Here is a 17,980-nt window from a genome sequence, read left to right as displayed (position 1 = left end):
GAACAATCTTGACATTTAACCACTGGCTAATGTTTTCTTATGACAGGGTTACAGGCTGGGAGTAGAGTTAGTCCAAGGGAGAAGCCCTGGGAATTTTTTGAGAGAATGTGCAACTTTCTTGTGAATCTCTAATTGTGTGGAGTTGACGCATGGCGAGGTCCATGTGCCAAAAGAGGGTTTTCTGGGGAGTTTCATTTTTAAGTTACAGATGGAGCGATGGAGTTATGGTTCTGTAAGCGGTACAGACACCAGGAGCATGCAGTGCCAGAGGAGAAGTGGGTCTGTTGGAAAGGGCTCAAGAGGAAGTGGTCGGGCCCAAGCTGGACCAGACAATTCGAAGTGATGGAAAGGATCTCACACCCAGTCCAGCTGAAAAGGAAAGTCGAGACCTGGCAACACGGGAGCCAGTGTGCTGTGGCGGAAGAGCCTAGGAGGTCTGGAAGGCTCTAGGCCAAAAAGGGGGACTCAACTAATTACCCATACATGGACCCCAGCCCAGTGGCAGAATAAATCCCCTGATCCATGTAACGAACTGAAGGGTAGTCTACTCCGGAAGTTGATGAAAGAAGAGGAGCAGAGAATCACCCGACTCGGAAGATAGAAGGACAGAGATTAATTCACTCCAGCAACTCTGAAATCAGGGTGGAGCAAACCAAACGCAGACCCCATGATGCCACTTTTGGGAAATGGGGAGAGCCTCTATGAAGTCAGTTTGTTAACAGATTTAGAGTGTTGATCTGCCATGGGGCCAGCTCCAGTAATCAGGATGCTTTGTCCATAATCTATAAATCCAGAGGACCAGTGGGTGTCACCAATGGAAAAGACGTACTCCTCATCAATGTCTCAGGGGTTTCCCTGGCTAATAAAGTAAAATGCTGAGAGCCTAGACATAACACTCAATGATCATGACCATCCTCTAATGGCATGGAAATTCCACAATCCAAAATACTCCAAACAATTTTGGGATGAGGAGTTGCCTGGGGTTACTTCTCATCCCCTACCCATCCCTGTGGCTTGTCATGTCTTCCATAATGTTGTGCTGTGGACATTTATGTGCTTTTGTGCAGAGGAGTTTTTTTGTTTCCTGTTCTCGTGCTGTCCTACCATTGAAGCACAGCATGAGTGGAGGTCTCTTTTTTTCCTCTTGTACTTTCCCGTTGTTGTGTACATTTCAGTGTTTTTCTGTAACGCTACCGATCTCTGACTTGTAACCCCGTGTGATGTCTGTGTTATGAGTGTAAGGTCGGGGGGGGGGGGGGGGGGGTTCCCATCTCGCTGCAGGGGCAACCTGCTAGTGACAAATAAAAGCTGTTTCATTCATTCATGTAGGGGCCCATACTTCTGGCAACAAAAGGGCTAAAATACGGACTATGTGACGGAATGCAGAGATACTTAGTAGGACATTAGGAGTTCACATTAAATGACATATCCATGACAACGATAACCCACATTAGGTGGTACTTGATGTACTTGTAATGGTAAACCAGTCAATCTGAATCGATCTCTGTAGGTACTAATGGAAAAGGGGTAATTTCCTCATCAGGAAACAGTGTTTTTGTTTATCAGATGGACTGCAACGTCAGGTTTATGTCGTTAACTTGCAATTAAGAATTAATGATAATTTAATGGAGTAAAAAGAAAAGTAATGTGACGAGCAGTGTGACAAATTACTTTGTCCAATGAGTAATTAAATAACATACTCTATTACTTACCACATTCCAAGTTATTTTTAATACTTTCCTGTTTTTTTTAAATTAAAGACAGCAGCACTGACTGCCACATTATTCCTGACCTGCAATAAAAAAAAGTGCTACCACTACTTTCAATCAGAAGACAGTATTTTGTTTGACTTTATTTTAACTTCTTATTTTTTTTTAGCTTTGGGAACAAAACAGATGGAAGTGACAGTGCGTTTGGGTTTAAATGCCATTTCACAACATCAAACTCATCCAAATGAGATGTTCAGAGCTTTTCATTAATCATAAACAAAGCACGTGAAAAGTTTAAAGTGAGATTTCTGTCACTGTTGCTGAGAGTTCAAGGTGCCAACAAACACCTTGTGATTATCCCTGACACTCAAAAATCTGACAAAGCAGCATTAGATGGTACTCTAGGAATGATGCCGCTTATTGTGTTATCAGTTCTTGCACACTAGGAGACCTTTGACAGGAAGTAATGTCAAAGATGAGAAAAATGTTGCTGTTTAAACAGGTTATGTGAACAAAAAAAAAAAAAAGAGAGAATAATGTATATCGTTTCAGTTTATTTTGAGAAGTCTCAACAGGATCTTTAGCTTTATTGTGAAAGGTTTATATAGAAAATAAACAAGCAGACGGTGGAGCCACACAGTGGTTTCACCGTCGTTGTTGCTAATGAAATTAAGCATAAAAACAGTCGCTCGTCAGTCCATGGTGTGGTTATTTTAAATATTAGTGAAAGAGAGAACTTTAAGAAATTAATATAGCCACTACAGTGACCATCACAACCATGAAAAAATATTGCTGTAAACGGTGTATTTTGCGACACCACGAAACCAACAATAGCGTATAATATGAAACAATAGATGTTTTAATATCTTCAGCCAATAAATAACATCATATCAAACAGCCCGAACAGTGTAATGAAATTTTTTTACATAAAACACAACTCTCTCTGCCCCCCCCCCCTCCCCCCCATGGGGAGGAGTTGTGTTTTGATTTTAAGTCCACTGTCATTTAACATAAAGTGGACAAAACAAACAAACATAACACATAATTTTCAGCAGAACTGAACAAACTGATGTGCCAAAATCATAACTGTAATCTGTATTCCCCACAGAATTACTTGCACACTCCAAATATGCCTTTACCCTCATAAAATTAAAAATTAGATTTTTTATTTCTTATTTTTCCTTAATCTGAAAGGTCTGTGAGTTGTTTACCCCAGTGACTGACATTATGCTTTACTGTAACAACCATAACAACCGTAGTTAGTTCACCTACTTCCTGCATTGAAAGATTGTATGGTTGTCACATCTGATGAAGATGTGAAGGGTGTCAAACCACAAAAGAATTACCCGTTAAACAACAATCCACGCAAGGCATCCAAAATTATCTGATGTCAGATAACATTCTTTCAGTTTCTGTTGATAAGTTGTCTCGTTGTCTGTCTCAGTTGTAGCCTTTTTCTAAAGAACAACGCACATTCTGACACTGTGGTGTCTAGTGATGACGTGTTTGAGGAGAGATCTCAGTCCTTATCAAATTATTCACATTCTCCGACATCTAAGCATGAGCGTGCTTTTGATTTTAAAAAGAAAAAAAGTGACTGATCAGAACAAATAACAGTTCAGACTTTCCAGAACAGTAAGTTAAGATTGTGTGAGCTCACATCTCATCATTTGCTGATGTAGTGATTTGTGTTGCTTTGTCAGCATAAAATAATTTATCTACATGTCACTTAAATCATTATGATAATAATTAGTATTATTAAAGAACATAGAGCCTTGTTCCTGGATTGTTACCATCCCAACTAATTTCCTCTCATCTGAAGGTGACAGTTTGGGTTTTCTTCCAGACACACAGTGTGAATAACTTATACTTAGGTACATTTGTTTGAGCTAATGATCTTGAATGCATTTATTGGGGTTTGAATGTTAGATAGGATGCAGTTAGTTTAAGTAAATGGGCAATAGAGACATGCATAAAAAACTTCAAGTTTTTATGCACAGAAAACACGCTATGAAAACAGTCCGTTTAGAAATGGCTTGTAAATCTACATTTCTCTGTCTAATCGCTTCACTGGCTATGTCCATACTAATGCGTTTTCATTTGAAAACGCATCGTTTTCTCTCCGTTTTGGCCTCCCGTCCACACTGACACCGTGTTTTCCCAAGGAAAAACGCATACATTTCAGAGCAGAGCTGTCCCGTCACAGTGTGGACACTCGAAAAAGCAGACTTTCTAAAACGATGACGCATTTTATTCAGGTGATGCAGTCATGTGACCAATTAAACTAGGATAGCAGAGGGCATTACACAGCAGTTGTTTGGATTGCTCTCAATTTTGACAACCCTAAAAAAAGATTAATATCAATTTGTACATGCTCCAGATAGCTTTTCTTCCAATTCTTTAATTCTCACTCACGCGCATGCGCAGGACTGGAATGTAAGTGTTTCGGCGGTTTCAATGTGGACGCACAACTCTGTGAAAACAACTGAAAATGCTAGTGTGGACGCGGAGCATTTTCAGACAAAAACACGAAAACAGTGTGGACGTAGCCTGAGTTCCCTGGACATTTCCATTGCTTTTTGGTCAGTGAAATGAGTGGTTCAAACCAATCATTTTCATGCTGGTAAAAACTATCAGTCATAACCTTCTGCACCACCTACATATGTTTATGAACCTGTTTGGAAAATCCTAAATAAATTCAAACTTCTGTAGTCAATTCTTGCATTCTTGTTATTAAATTTCAATAAATCATTAAAAGTCCCATATTATCATGATATTCCTTCCCATGATTAGTGGATGTAAACTTCTGACTTACTGTGCTCTTAGATGATTTTCTCTATGTGAGTAACGTAAGTCAGTTTAATGATATTGTAATAGAAACTTTAAAGGTGAGACTGGGAAGTCAAGGAAGACATTCTTGTCAACAAATTGTATTGAACAAACTATCATCTAGCTAGTTGGACAGTGGATTTGTTCTGTTGCAATAATAACTGTCTTTTACTATAGAAATTGTACATCAGCAGTTTGCAGCTGGAGGTCATCTGCCTTGGCCAAGGTTGTTGTGTGTTTTGCCCTTTTTCTGGCATGAATAGGGAAAATAGATGCAGAAGTGCTAAAATAACAATGAGATCAAATTCTAAATAGGAGTGCCTTAAAAATAAAATTAATACACACATTAAAATGCTTTATTACATTTGGTTGAAGCAGCAATTAAAACATTTCTATTTTTAGTTTTGAAACAAATCTCATTTACTAACAGTTGGTTGACCCAGGACACGTTGGAGAGATTATATTTCTTGGCTGGCCTGGGAACGCCTTGGTATTCCCCCGGATAAGCTGGAGGAGGTGGCTGGGGAGAGGGAGGTCTGGGCTTCTCTGCTTAGGCTGCTGCCCCCGCGACCCGGCCCCAGATAAAGCGGAAGAAGATAGATGGATGGAAACTAATCTCATTTCCTGACAGTTGGTTGAGACATTTGCTTTCACTGTTCATTATCAGTTATCAGGTACCATCTCAAACTCATGAGCATGAAACATTTCCTCATACCAGAACAGTTTACTACACATTGTATATGATGCGGGAAACAGCAAGTAGATAAAAGGAGGAGAGTCAGAGAGAGAGGCTGTATTTGACGTACAAGTGTCTTTGTGAAGACAGACTAACAGATTGACCATGTCGCTCTCCGCAGTGCTGCTGCTGCTGCTGCATCTGACGGTCTGCAACTCGCAGAATATTGATTTCTTCATTAGCAATTTAAATGGCTTTGTTGGTGCAATCAACTTCTATACAAAAGAGAAGTTTGTAGTAAATAATTCTTCTTCGGTATGTACAGGTTTTTTTCTAAAATGTGTTTATATTTTGAAATGTAGGTTTTCTTTACTAAATTCCTATTCACTGTGACTCCACAGCTGACCATTCGCCTAATGGGGAACAATCTCAACTGCACTCCCGAGTTCTCATTTGATTGCCAAAATAGCAACTGTGGGTATGTGAGCACTTTGGTACGGACGGTCGACCAAGAAGGCAGCGGAGAGTGGTGTCAGAATGAACTTAGGTCTGTTCAGCCATCTCCCATTAATGTGGTTGGTTCATTTGGGTGAGTGTACCTCGAAAATATATAAAACGAACTTATTATTCATATTGTTATCATTCTCACACACACACACACACACACACACACACACACACACACACACACACACACACACACACACATATATATTAGTCCATGTAGTGTTTTGCTATATACAGTGTAACACGCTGAAAACTGACTCTCACACTATTTTCTATTGAAGGGTCCCTGGTGTTAATTGGGTGAGTGGCATCAAAAATAACATTGGATCATGGACAACTGCAGTAACATACGACCTGAGGAACCGCTCTGACATCAACAAAGAAAACTCCTCACCCCAGTCTACCATGATCCCATTTGTGAGGTGAGCCAACTCACTGTTTGTGTCTCTGCTAAAAAAGCAACAGCAGTAGCAGGACAAGAGTGACTGTGGCATTACTGCAAACTTCAAATCTGATATTGTTTCCACGTAGAAGACAAAACTGCTCACAGTATAAGGGCAAAGTCAAAAAATATAGACAAAAATATAGACTATAACTTGCTGCATGGTCAACTTTAACCGCTATTGCAACCACTGCCTCCGTAATAAAGTGGCAATAAACTAATTAAATGAACAAAAATAATTTACCAAAAATAGTTTCCACACTAAAACGTTTGCATTTAAAGGTTTTAATTGTAATCCTATAACTCTTTCCTTAAAGAGCTTCTCTTACAGTACCCCCAGGCTCCAAATGAGAGAAAAACAGAAAATGAGGATGAGTATGAAGATGAGTTAACTTCTTTGTCACCAAATGAGAAAAATCTCTTTTAAGTTTAATTTAACAAACAGACTTCCTGTCAGAAACCTCCTAAAATGAGAAGTGCAGTTAAAATGGAAACATCCCCTGAGAAACTTCAAAGAGAAAATATGCAGTTATTTTATACCTGTGGCAAGTTTAAATTTAAAAAGATATTTTATTTGTCTGTTGTTGTTCCTTATGGCAGCAAATTATAGAGTAATTTTAATGTTCCTCCATGTTTGCTGTAATATTTAAGTAGTTTAGTGATGCTTTAAATTAAATCTCACTTAATATATAAACTATACAATTTAAAGTTTTATTTTGAGACAGTGAACTGAATATTGCTATGTTTAAAATTACCAGTGATCAGGCTGTGGCTGTATTTTGCAGATTTTAAGAGTGAATGCATGGAGCTGCACATTAACTTCACACTAAAGTGAATCCTGGAAAATGAAGATTGTATTTGTAATTCTTTCTCAGAGTTCCTTCAAACTGTCGGAGAGATTTCAGCCTGTTGATGTTTGACCCTGATGGGGATCAGGTTAAATGCAGATATGGAAACTCCTCACTCTCGGAGTGTAACGGCTGTGAGCCACCATCTGTCCTCAGCCTCTCATCAGTGAGCATGACTGTTAATCTAATGTTTAATGAGACAGAAGGATAGTTGTAATAATAAACATTTGCTCATTTGATCTCTTTTCCTTTTTTATTCCTCATGCAGTCCACTTGTACTCTGTCGTTCGGCCCCACTGCCGACAGTAATGTGGGCAACTATGGAGTACAGCTGCTGATGGAGGACTTTCCCAGGAAGAACATCACCATGACTGGAGTCAATGGCACAAAAACAACACAAACACCTAACGATGCTCTCAGCAAAATACCGATCCAGTTTGTTCTGATAGGTACAAGTCCATATTTTAATAGATGGAGTTGAACCTGTAAAGATCTGATCTAAACTTAGAAATACTGTTCTAACTTCGAACTATGAATTCCACCCCGAAAGAAACTCGTTGGTTTTCTGTCATCTTTCAGTGGATCCCCAGGTCTCATCCTGCACAGAGGGAGACTTTTTGCCCAAATTCTTGCCTCCAACCCCAAACAACAGAGCTCGGCTCTACACGCCTGTTGATAAGACTCTGGAAATCAGCATCAGTGCAGAGGCACAAAACTCCACGTAAGTCAAAGAAAAACACATTTGACATTCTTGACATTGTAAAGTAAGGTTAACTATGTCCCACAGAACTGTTTTCAGGTTAGACAAGAAATACATTCACACATCAGTCGATTCCTGTCATGTTTCTGTTCATTGATCAAATCAAGATTTTATCCGTTGCGTTCTGTTTAATCTGTGCATCAGTCCTGCACTGGCACACAAAACAGGTTTAACAAGACACGTAAGAGCATAACACAGTCAGATGTATACAAGGCTGTATGAGATATAAAGAGTAGGTTCAACACATATTTAACCCAAAGAGAAGTCAAATCTGTTTTAAGGCTATTTTGCTTTGATGCAACATGAGTAAATAAAAACTCGTGAAATTATGTTTAAGTAAAATTTGGCTTATTAACTCAAACCCTTAAAACCAAACAGAGTCAGGTGAAGTCGCTATTCAAAGTGATGCTCATTCACAGACAAACACTTTGCTTTGTATGTCGTTGAAGAAGCTATGAGAATTAAGTTGATTCATTTTTTGTTTCTCTCTTCGATGAAGGATCTCTGAGCTGCTGTTCAGCGGACCATATGATGCAATTCAGAATAAAATTGGACCAGGAAAGTTCACCCTGAGATGGACGCCATCTAAATCACAAGACAATGACACCCTCCCCTTCTGCTTTGTTGTCCAGGCACTTTCCAAGTCAGTACCTTTTTACAAATTCATCCCTTAGAGCATGAGTGTTTGGCAGAAAGCACTTAAGCATAGACAAAAGAGCTTGTTTGAATGGGTGAATGAGGCGTGCTGCATAAAGCAGAAAAGCACTAAAGAAGAATCAGTCCATTTGCAATTTTGCAGCCATAAACTATATTGGTGAATGTTTAAATCTGACTTTATTAGAAAATTATTTAGACCCCAGGCCCAGAAGGAGTCATGGCAAGAAAATTAAATCCCCCCAAAAAGCCAAAACCCCTTCCTCTGCTTCCAATGACCAACCAAAAAGTTATTGGTTTGTCATAAACAAAGTTTGTTTATGTTAGACTACATCCTAGATAATAAATTGGAGTTTTGCTGTTGAAGCTATGATGTGATGCTTCTATGCTTTATTCATATATGGTTACATTTTAAAATCGTGACATTTGGAGCGGGTGTGAAATTACAGATGAGCCCAAACATGTTTTTCCGCCCTGAAAATTTCATGTGAACATCTTCTGTACTTACCAAGATATACAGGCTGTAAAATACAACAGAAATTCAAAAATAATAAATATCAGCCAACAAAAACAGATAACTCTGTGGGGGTTCACAAACAGATTTTTCATTGAATCCGTCTACACTACTGGCATTTGAAATTATAATTACTAAAATGAAAAAGGTGAACTCAAGGACAAATTTGAAGTCACCTATAGGCTTTATTTTGCAGATTTTACACAAAGACCCACTTTAATGTTGACTCGAAACAATAACTTATTACGCTTTACTCATTCCTTTTGTTAAAAGACATAATGTTCCTTAATTGCCTACTTATTTAGAACAGTAACATATATAATGCTATTAGTTAAAAATATAATCAGATTACAATAATACATTAGTTTGAAATGTGTTGCGCCCAAAACTGGTGATTGACAGGTTTAGCTGTCCTAGAAATTTTTTTATTGTTTTGTTTTGTTTTATCTGAAGAGATTATGAAGATTATGTGAAAAACAATAAACTATCTAAAACAGGAAAAATAGCGTATCTGTTAGAAGGGGAAGTTGCAGTGCAGGAAATGCTTTAATGAGGCAGATCAGTAATGAGTCTACTTACTGCCAACAAACCAAGGCTACGTCCACAACTACATGGGTATTTTTCAACTTTTTTCCAAAAATCCCATGCACATGTACAGGTTTGAAAAAATACTTCTGTCCACAATAAAACACCAAAAACGCATTCAAACTCTGTCAAGAACAGAATCATGTAGAAATGTTGGCCAATCAACATTTGGCCAAGTGTAGAAGCCTGGGAGGGAAAGAGAAGTTGGAAAGGCAGCTAATTATGTGCCACTGTTCAAGTGGCTTTATAATTTTGAATGTTAATAACCAAAGACAGTATTTTGGCTGGTGTAGAGTAGCAACCTAGGAAAGAAAAATGCATAAATTTATTCAAAACCATGGTAACGGATTTGGGTTGTGAGAGCGTCTGTGTTGAATGGAGAAGTTCACTCTGACTCCTCCGTCCTTTTAAAATGGAGGGACAGTAACTGTGTGTGTATATGTAAGTGCTTTAAAAGTGCACATGGTAATATCCACCATTGCAAAAATTCATCTCATGTAAATAATAACGTGGCACAGAGCGTGATGCCAAAAACGTTGTAAGTAAATCCCAGTTTTCCTCATCCACAGCTAAAAGCAAAATGCAGTTTACATGTGAACGAAAGGCCCACATGCATAGAAAAACCTGCATTTTCAAAAATACCTGTGTACGTGTGGACATAGGCTAAGGGTCATCTAGAACTGTTAATCAAACACACCCATATTACTTGTACATATACTTTGTGTCATTAACAGCAAAGACGATCTTAAAATATAATATAATCTCATGGAAATAATGGAATCACTGTTCTGATTTATTTCCGTAGGGAAACCAAGTATCACTCAGACCTTCGATGTGTCAGCGTGACTGTTGGAAATAGTCCTGTTAGTAGTGCCCCAGCCAGTGCTTCAGCTTGTAAGTATCAATGCCAGGAAGTAACTGTTAACAAATTTATAAAGTTGCTAAATGTTTCTAAGTCTGCGTATTTGTAAATAATTTTTGACATTGTTGCAAAACTCATTCATGAAAAGCTAAAACAGGATAAATCCCTGTAGATTATTACATTTACATTTATTTTAAGTCAGCTTTATAGCCGTTTACCTGCTCATGAAACGATTTGTATTGCCGGGGCAGTGCTCAGAGCTTTTTTTTATCTTTAAAAGCCATATATAGATACAGTTTTTAAACTTTGTGACAGCATTTGTCAGCCAATCAGGTCGACTAAATCTTTATGTGTTTTTAAATGAAAAGTCTATCTGGTTGGTCAGAAGTTCTTTAATCATTTTCTACTTGTTTTAGTTGTCCTGGTCGTGGGATCTTTCCTTTCAATTCTTATTCTTGCCTTCCCTTCCATGTAAGTATGTGTCTGCATATTTAGATCTTTTTTTGCCGAAATGTGACATTTTGTGTATTTTTTAAACGTGTTACGCCCATAAAATTATTATTGCTATTATTAACTTTTAAAATGAAACTAAATCAACCCCATTGATCATCATTCTGATGTTGAGTTTTTGTCTCTTGTCTCAGATGAATATGGATAAAATCAGAGGTAAGTTCTTCTATAATCAGATTTTCTACCATAGCATCAGTACTAATAGTACCACTGGTATTGCTAAAAGTAGCAGTGTTGATGTCCAGTGATTGAGCTACAGAAAACTATGAACACACACACAATGGCTATGGCAACCTCTGTAGGAGCATACAAATAATTCGCAAAATATGCTAACACCACACAAAGCACAACTTATTCTATGACATATTCCAGAAATGAATCACATCAGACAATCACTAAATATTTAACATATCAATCTGAGGATTATCTCAAATGTAAAAAAAAAAAAAATCTATGAATTCACTGTTTCTAATTTCCTTCTAGATTGAAGATTGACTCTGGATTGATGCAACAGTATCACCCTCTACTGTTACAACATGAATGTCATCTGACTCTGCACAAATAACTTTTTTCAAGTTTCTTTAAGTTTTATTCCAACCAATGTAATCCAAGCACTAATTGGAGTTTTTACTCACTTGTCCTCGCTTGTTCCAGGCGATTTATTGAATTGATGTAAATTTCATTTCTGATACTTTACCTTGATTTATTTTATCAAATTATTAATCACATCATCTGTAACAACACCTCCTATTAGTCCACAAACTACTGCACTTTAACCAACACTTTCTAGTCAACTAAACACTACTTTTATAAACCTTTCAAAAACAACATTCCCAGGCAATACTCCTGTTTATGAGTATGAATTACAGATAGTAACTGTTACCAAACACTAAAGCTTCATAGACATGTTGCATCAAGAGCAAAAACTAAACTTGCATGCTTTAATGACCATTAAAATCTAAACAGCAAATTTTTGTATCAGTTTTACTTGATAGAAATCCTCGTCATTCTCTGATGGCAGTGCTGATCTTTGAGAGGAAAAACAGAGAGACACTGACTTGGATTGGATGTGTGTGATGATGATGTTGTTATTGTCATGTTAGCATTGAATTGTAGGCGTGGCAGGGAAGATTGAAAGAAATGAATGGATGTAACATCACTTTTACTCAGATCATGTGATCAGTTCCATGGATGCCAACTTCCACCCCGACCTTGTATAAATGATTTGTTAAAAGGCAAATAAACAACGATTCCTATGATGACTTTCTTTTTAACTGAGTATGTCTGACTGAGGCAAGTGCTTTTTTGCACTGATGAACACCAAGAAGATTTTTAAAAGTCGGTAAAATACAGATTTTGTGTTGCAACTTACCCCAGTTGGGTACTGGGATGTAACAGTGAATTAATCATGTGAAATATTTGTAGTTGTAGGTAGGTGATAACATAAAAAGTGTAATAATCATCTAAATTTGACAAACTATTATATAGGAGTGACAAAACTATAGAGGCTCTGGTGCCTTGCTAGCAGGTTATATCAGGGCGACTCTCCAAAACATTCAGAGATTCATTATGCAACAGGAATATGCATGGCAAAAGCGAGGGAGTTAGACCTAGTGTTATGGCCCGTCTAGGTGTGGCCCGACCATAACATAAGAGCGATCCATCCCTGTCCAACCCCAAGCAGCACATCACGCAAATAATACTTTTTGGCAGTGATTTATTTACAATGAGTGAATTTAGAAACAAAGGAAGGGAGCAAGTTATAACTTGGGGGTGAGCCCAAGGCCAAAAAAACTAACAAAAGGGATCTCCGGGGTAAATCAAACTTACCTATTCAAAAGAATTAAACCAAACGACAATGACTTACCTCCCTACCTAACAAAAACAGGAGAAAACTGTATTCAAACAAAAAGGCGGTCCACCCTTACATGCTCCTACATTAAACAAACATTGCTAAACAGTGAACACAGTCTGCCGGTTGGGTTGGGCTGAGGATGAATCCCCTGGCAGTTCATGGCGGTCTCTTCTTATGTGCTGCCTCCCGGTCATTAGCCAACCGGTATGATCCGTTCACTCTGGATGCACCAATCATGGAGAAGCACCTGCACACTCAGATTTACATATTAAAATTACAACAACAGTCGTAACACCTAGATTCACATTTTTGTAACTAGACAGTATCTATAGAAATACTCACAAGAGCTGAAATTTTCAGTAGACCCACCAATCGTGTGGGAGCCCAGATATTCTCCCAATGGATGATCTGATATCCTCGTGTTGGTGTTGTTCCCAGACCATCATGAAAATGTTGTTCCAGGTTCAACATTGCAAGTGACCAATCATATTGTTGTGACGTTATTCCTTTGCGCGCCAAGCCATTCGTGCATTTATGAAATTCCAATGTTGCAAGGACAATATCAATTCTGCTTACTGTTTATTAAAGGGTTACGGTTAGGGTTAGGGTCTGTTGATCGGCGGACAGAGGCGGTTTCACGCAGCTTAAGTACAGTTTTTTGTTTTACGCCGGTTTTTCCCGAAGTCGCAAAAGTATGACGTCACAACATTCTGATTGGTCACTTGCAATGTTGATCCTGGAACAACATTTAGTATGATGATCTGGGAACAACACCAACACGAGGATATCAGATCAACCTTCTCCCAATATGTATGCATCATTAACAGTATAAGAGATGCCCTTTACTTGCCACTCACATAAGCCTGACACAAGCTTACTGAAAACTTTATCCACAACAGAGCCATGCCAACTGTATTTGGTCAACAGCTGATTGGTGGTGTGGAAAAACTATGGCTTGAAGTCTGAAATGATCTGACCAAACTCAAACTTCATACGGGATAATATGGGATTAATGCCAAACAGAGCAAGCTTAATTTAAGATAAAATATCATGGACTTGACAACAGATTTTAAAAAATTAATTGCAGTTCGCTGCTGTAAAGTTAGTTCAAGTTTGAATCACAGAACTGTCTTCCAGAAGAATGCTGTCTTGGTTTTGTTTTTCATTCCTGGTTGGATTATGTTTGCTAAACACTGGTCGTTAAAAAGTAATGTACATGTGCCTGCATGTTGATATTAAGAGTACCTAATGGTCTGAACATTCTCAATATGAAACCCAGTGAAATCCTATCGTTGCACAAAAAATCCCAGAGCGCAAAGATATCTTTACCAACATCTGTCTGTGATGCCACACCTTTCGCAAAACACCAGCGCTTGACTCGTTGGGAACTAACAATAAAATCATGTCTTTATTGTGTTTGGTTTATGAAAAAAGCTCAATTTCCAATTAATTTTAAACATGCTCTTGGGCACACAAAGTCTTGATGACTGGAATGTAAAGAATGCATTGCTTTTCAGTAATTATTTCAATGTTGGCGATGGGACTGGAATGACATTTACACTCAGGGGTCATGAAATTAGCTTGGCATCAAGTAACACTGTGAGGAATCTTGGAGTCATTGTTGACCAGGATATGTCCTTCAGTGTGTACATTATACAAAAGTTGTTTAACTGCTTTCTTGCTTTTGGCATGTCCTAAAATTGTCCTGAAAAGTACTTGATCCAGAAAGAGAGAGCAGATTTCTTCCACACTGGCTGTTCTTCATTGGCTCCCTGTTAAATGAAGAATTTAACATTTAAAAAATTTTAAATTTAAAATCCTTCTCCTCAAATACAAGGTATGAATAATCAGGTGCCGTCTTATCTTAATAACCTTATAGCAGATCATTACATGAAGGAACCTTTTAAATACAAGCGCGCTCATGTTCACAGGTGTACACACGGGTGCTCACACACACAAACTACACCCTTTTTGGCTCCTACCTCTGTCGATCTTACGTGCTGTCGATCTTATGTGCTGCACAATAATGTTTAATATTTAGTATTTACTGTTACATTCCCATAGATCATCGTAATGTTGTTTATTATGTTGATAGGTGATCGATATATGTATTTTTTGTCTGCTTATTTTGTTGGTTTTTGTTTTTTGCCCCGTGCCTCTTCCCCGCTGTTTTTCTTTCCCTCTTTCTTTCTCCCCTTTCTTTTCCCCAGTCAGGTCTGTCCCGTATTTAGCAAGTGAAAATAAAATAAACAATAAAAGGTGAATCAAATAGACCATTACGGCAAGGCTGGGATGGTCAATTTGGTAAAGTAAATCCGTTGGGCGTCTTCCCATGCCTTCCTCCCCTCACCTTCAACCAGTGAAAGCAGGTAGCTGCCGCTCCCTGAGAGTGATTTCTGTTTTTCTTTCTTTTTAAAGCCCAAAGACCTAAAGGTTGAGGTTACCTTCAAATTACTTATAAATTACTTATAAATTCGAATTCAGCCACTGACAAAACCACAAGCAGAACAAAATGATGAAAAACTTGGGGGCAGATGTGCGCACAAGTCAGTTTACCTTTGGAAACGTCTGATCTCATTGAGTAATGAGTGAATCTGATCTGTGAACAAGTTTCAGTATCTTCACTCAAAAAATAAGTAAATAAAACTATACCATCTTCAAATCCTTAAATGTGACACATTTTCCCAGTATTATTTGGGACTGATAATAAAACCACATTAATAATTAATTATAAAACTGTTCATGTTCATAACTACAAAAAATATAGAATTAACATCATTTATGAGGAATCAGTGTCAGATAGGTAGCTCAGATGCAGCAGGAGGGGAGGACTCAGAGAGACTCAGAGTATATTGAAGAAAACCTTCAGCGAGCAGCTTAAATTCACAGAGTCAGTAACCATGGTTTCTGGATCAAGTTAACATCTCTTTCTTTTATATAAAAGCAGGAATTTCTCTAAACTCTGGTTCAAGAAACTGCAATAGGGCGCCTGGAGAGAGCCATGTGTGCCCTCTTTACCAGCTTTGTGTTTTAGTTTCGCTTTTCACACTAAACTCACTGTGTGAGTTTGTTTAGGAAACAGTGAAGCTCTAGGTTAAAAACGTGTATACATAAAGTGTTGATGTATGTTGACAATGTGGGGACCAAGTGCGTTGATCAAGCATTTCATGGTGTCGCTGGTGTCACTTTGTCAAGGACAAAAGACATAAAGACCCCTTTACCGAAGTCTCGCTGTCTTATCTAAAGAAACACACACAAAATACTATTTAACATAACTGAATAAACACCTTATTGCATTAGGTGTTTTCACATGCTGTATTTACCTCTCAATAAGACCCACCTTATTGAGAGGTTGTCACAGTCTGGCGAGGGCAGACTGTATGAATTGAAAAAGGACCCAAAATGCAGACTCCAAGGAACAGGGAACAAAACTTTAATGTTAACAAAAAGCGAGCCGTTTAATATGGCTGGTAAAAAAAAAAAAAAGGTACAAACAAAGGGCAAGGCAAACTGAAGCAAAATTAACACAAACCTAAACTGGGAAATCTAAACAAACAATAAGAAAAACCTAGACAAGAAACTTGGAAGCATGGCATAGGAAACATGGCGTGGACAACAGACGACCTGACAATCACACACTGAAAACAGAGGACTTAAATACACAGGAGGTGATTAGGGGAAGTGGAGACACATGAGGAAACAGCTGGCACACATGAACATAATGACGTCACAGTGGGAGAGTAAAACTGAACATGATGAACACAGAACACCAGACCTCTTCACAATAAAACAGGAAACATAATGAGACAGACATGACAACCCGAACTTGACAACGTAAGACACAGACATGAAACGCATGAAGAGCAGGGGAGATTTAACATGGTTGGAAACACGAGGGGAAAATAATAACTAGAAACACTTAGGCATAATAATACAAACTTGATAACATAAGACACGCAGCATGAAACACGAAGGGTGAGGGGAAGCTTAAATACAGGGGAAGAAAACACAAGGAGTCTAATAACCAAATGAACTTAGATAACCTAATGAACAAAATAAACTCAAACTTAAAACGCTGGGTCAAAAGACCCAGGACCATGACAGAGGTAACAATATTCTGCTAACAGTTTGGAGTGAAATAATTAAAGTCAATTTGTAAGTAAGCATAGTGCCACATTTATGCAGGATAAATATACACATACACAGCGGCTGCAAATCAGGAAATTATATCAGTGTTTAAAACCTAAATTATTTTCACTGATCACAAGTCTGCACAGAAATTATCACAGAAATTCACATTAATTCACTGAACAGCCACAAAAGACATGCAGGTAATGCAGTTGTTTGAAAAATGACTGAAAAGATTAAAATACAAACATTTGACCAATCAAATCAAATGTTAGGCAAAAGAAAACATTTGACAAACATATTACGTACAAATAAAACTAATTTCTGTCGCCTGTATTAGGCAATCACAGCACATTAGTATTTGTCATTGCTGACCTCAGTCCTGCAGGCTAGTTATGGAAATTCTCACTGATGTGGAATAAAATCTTGTATACTGTAAACTAAATCACGTGCCATGTTAAAAATACATGAGTCAGTCAGAAAGAGGCTGTCTTCGTAGTTACAAATAAATGACTTCAGTTGCTTATTTTGCTTAGCGAGGTTTTACTCAAGTGGTTTAGCGAGGTATTGTTTTTCTATTTTCACCTCTTGTAATTTTTGTATTTCATCCCCTCTTTAACCTCTTTGAGCTATTTTGAGCTGTAATATTTTATATATTTCATTGATTTTGATATTTTGGCTGTTGTAACAGTAATTTCTCAGCATAGGATAAAAGTGCATCTTATCTTGTCCACAGACAAACAGACTCACTATGTCGCGCTCTGTGCTCCCGCTGCTCTTCTTCGTGGTTTGCAGCACACAGGCTTTTGACTTCTTGAGAAATCAGCATCCTGGATTTTATGGCACAGCTACATACTACACAAAATACGCTGATAATGGATCTGCTATGGTATCTGTGCTTTCTTTTGTAAAATGTGCTTACTTTTTTAAATTTTCTTGTCCTTTAGTAAAAGCATACTGGCTGTTTTTCCACAGCTGACTGTTCGTTATACACTGAATAACCGCTACTGCTACAATTCTTCCTCGTATAACTGCCAAAATAACAGCTGTGAAAATGTGCTAAACAAAATCAGTGAAATCAGTGGAGAGTGGTGCCAGATG

General features: G+C 37.9%; 1 protein-coding gene across 2 annotated transcripts; it reads left to right on the top strand.

The window, feature by feature from the left end:
- The first annotated feature begins 5,132 nt into the window (after positions 1-5,132).
- Positions 5,133-12,146, top strand: LOC146674166 (uncharacterized). 2 transcript variants are annotated; one of them, XM_085394493.1, is made up of 11 exons: positions 5,135-5,529; positions 5,616-5,803; positions 6,003-6,143; positions 7,039-7,177; positions 7,280-7,460; positions 7,591-7,732; positions 8,271-8,414; positions 10,330-10,418; positions 10,803-10,857; positions 11,031-11,052; positions 11,380-12,146. In XM_085394493.1, the coding sequence occupies exons 1-10, from the start codon at positions 5,380-5,382 to the stop codon at positions 11,032-11,034; spliced, it is 1,233 nt and encodes a 410-aa protein (XP_085250619.1). In that variant the 5' UTR covers positions 5,135-5,379; the 3' UTR covers positions 11,035-11,052; positions 11,380-12,146. The 2 variants fall into 2 exon arrangements, with proteins under 2 accessions (XP_085250627.1, XP_085250619.1); XM_085394501.1 differs by lacking the exons at positions 11,031-11,052; positions 11,380-12,146 and having other exon boundaries at positions 5,133-5,529; positions 10,803-10,861.
- Positions 12,147-17,980: the final 5,834 nt, after the last annotated feature.

The sequence above is a fragment of the Rhamphochromis longiceps genome, linkage group LG3, assembly GCF_057381845.1.
Source record: "Rhamphochromis longiceps isolate RC_006_pf linkage group LG3, R_longiceps_female_GT1.1, whole genome shotgun sequence".
Classification (NCBI taxonomy): Eukaryota; Metazoa; Chordata; class Actinopteri; order Cichliformes; family Cichlidae; genus Rhamphochromis; species Rhamphochromis longiceps.
The sequence above is the reverse complement of the archived record's forward strand: the minus strand, read 5'-3'. Positions and strand labels throughout refer to the sequence as shown.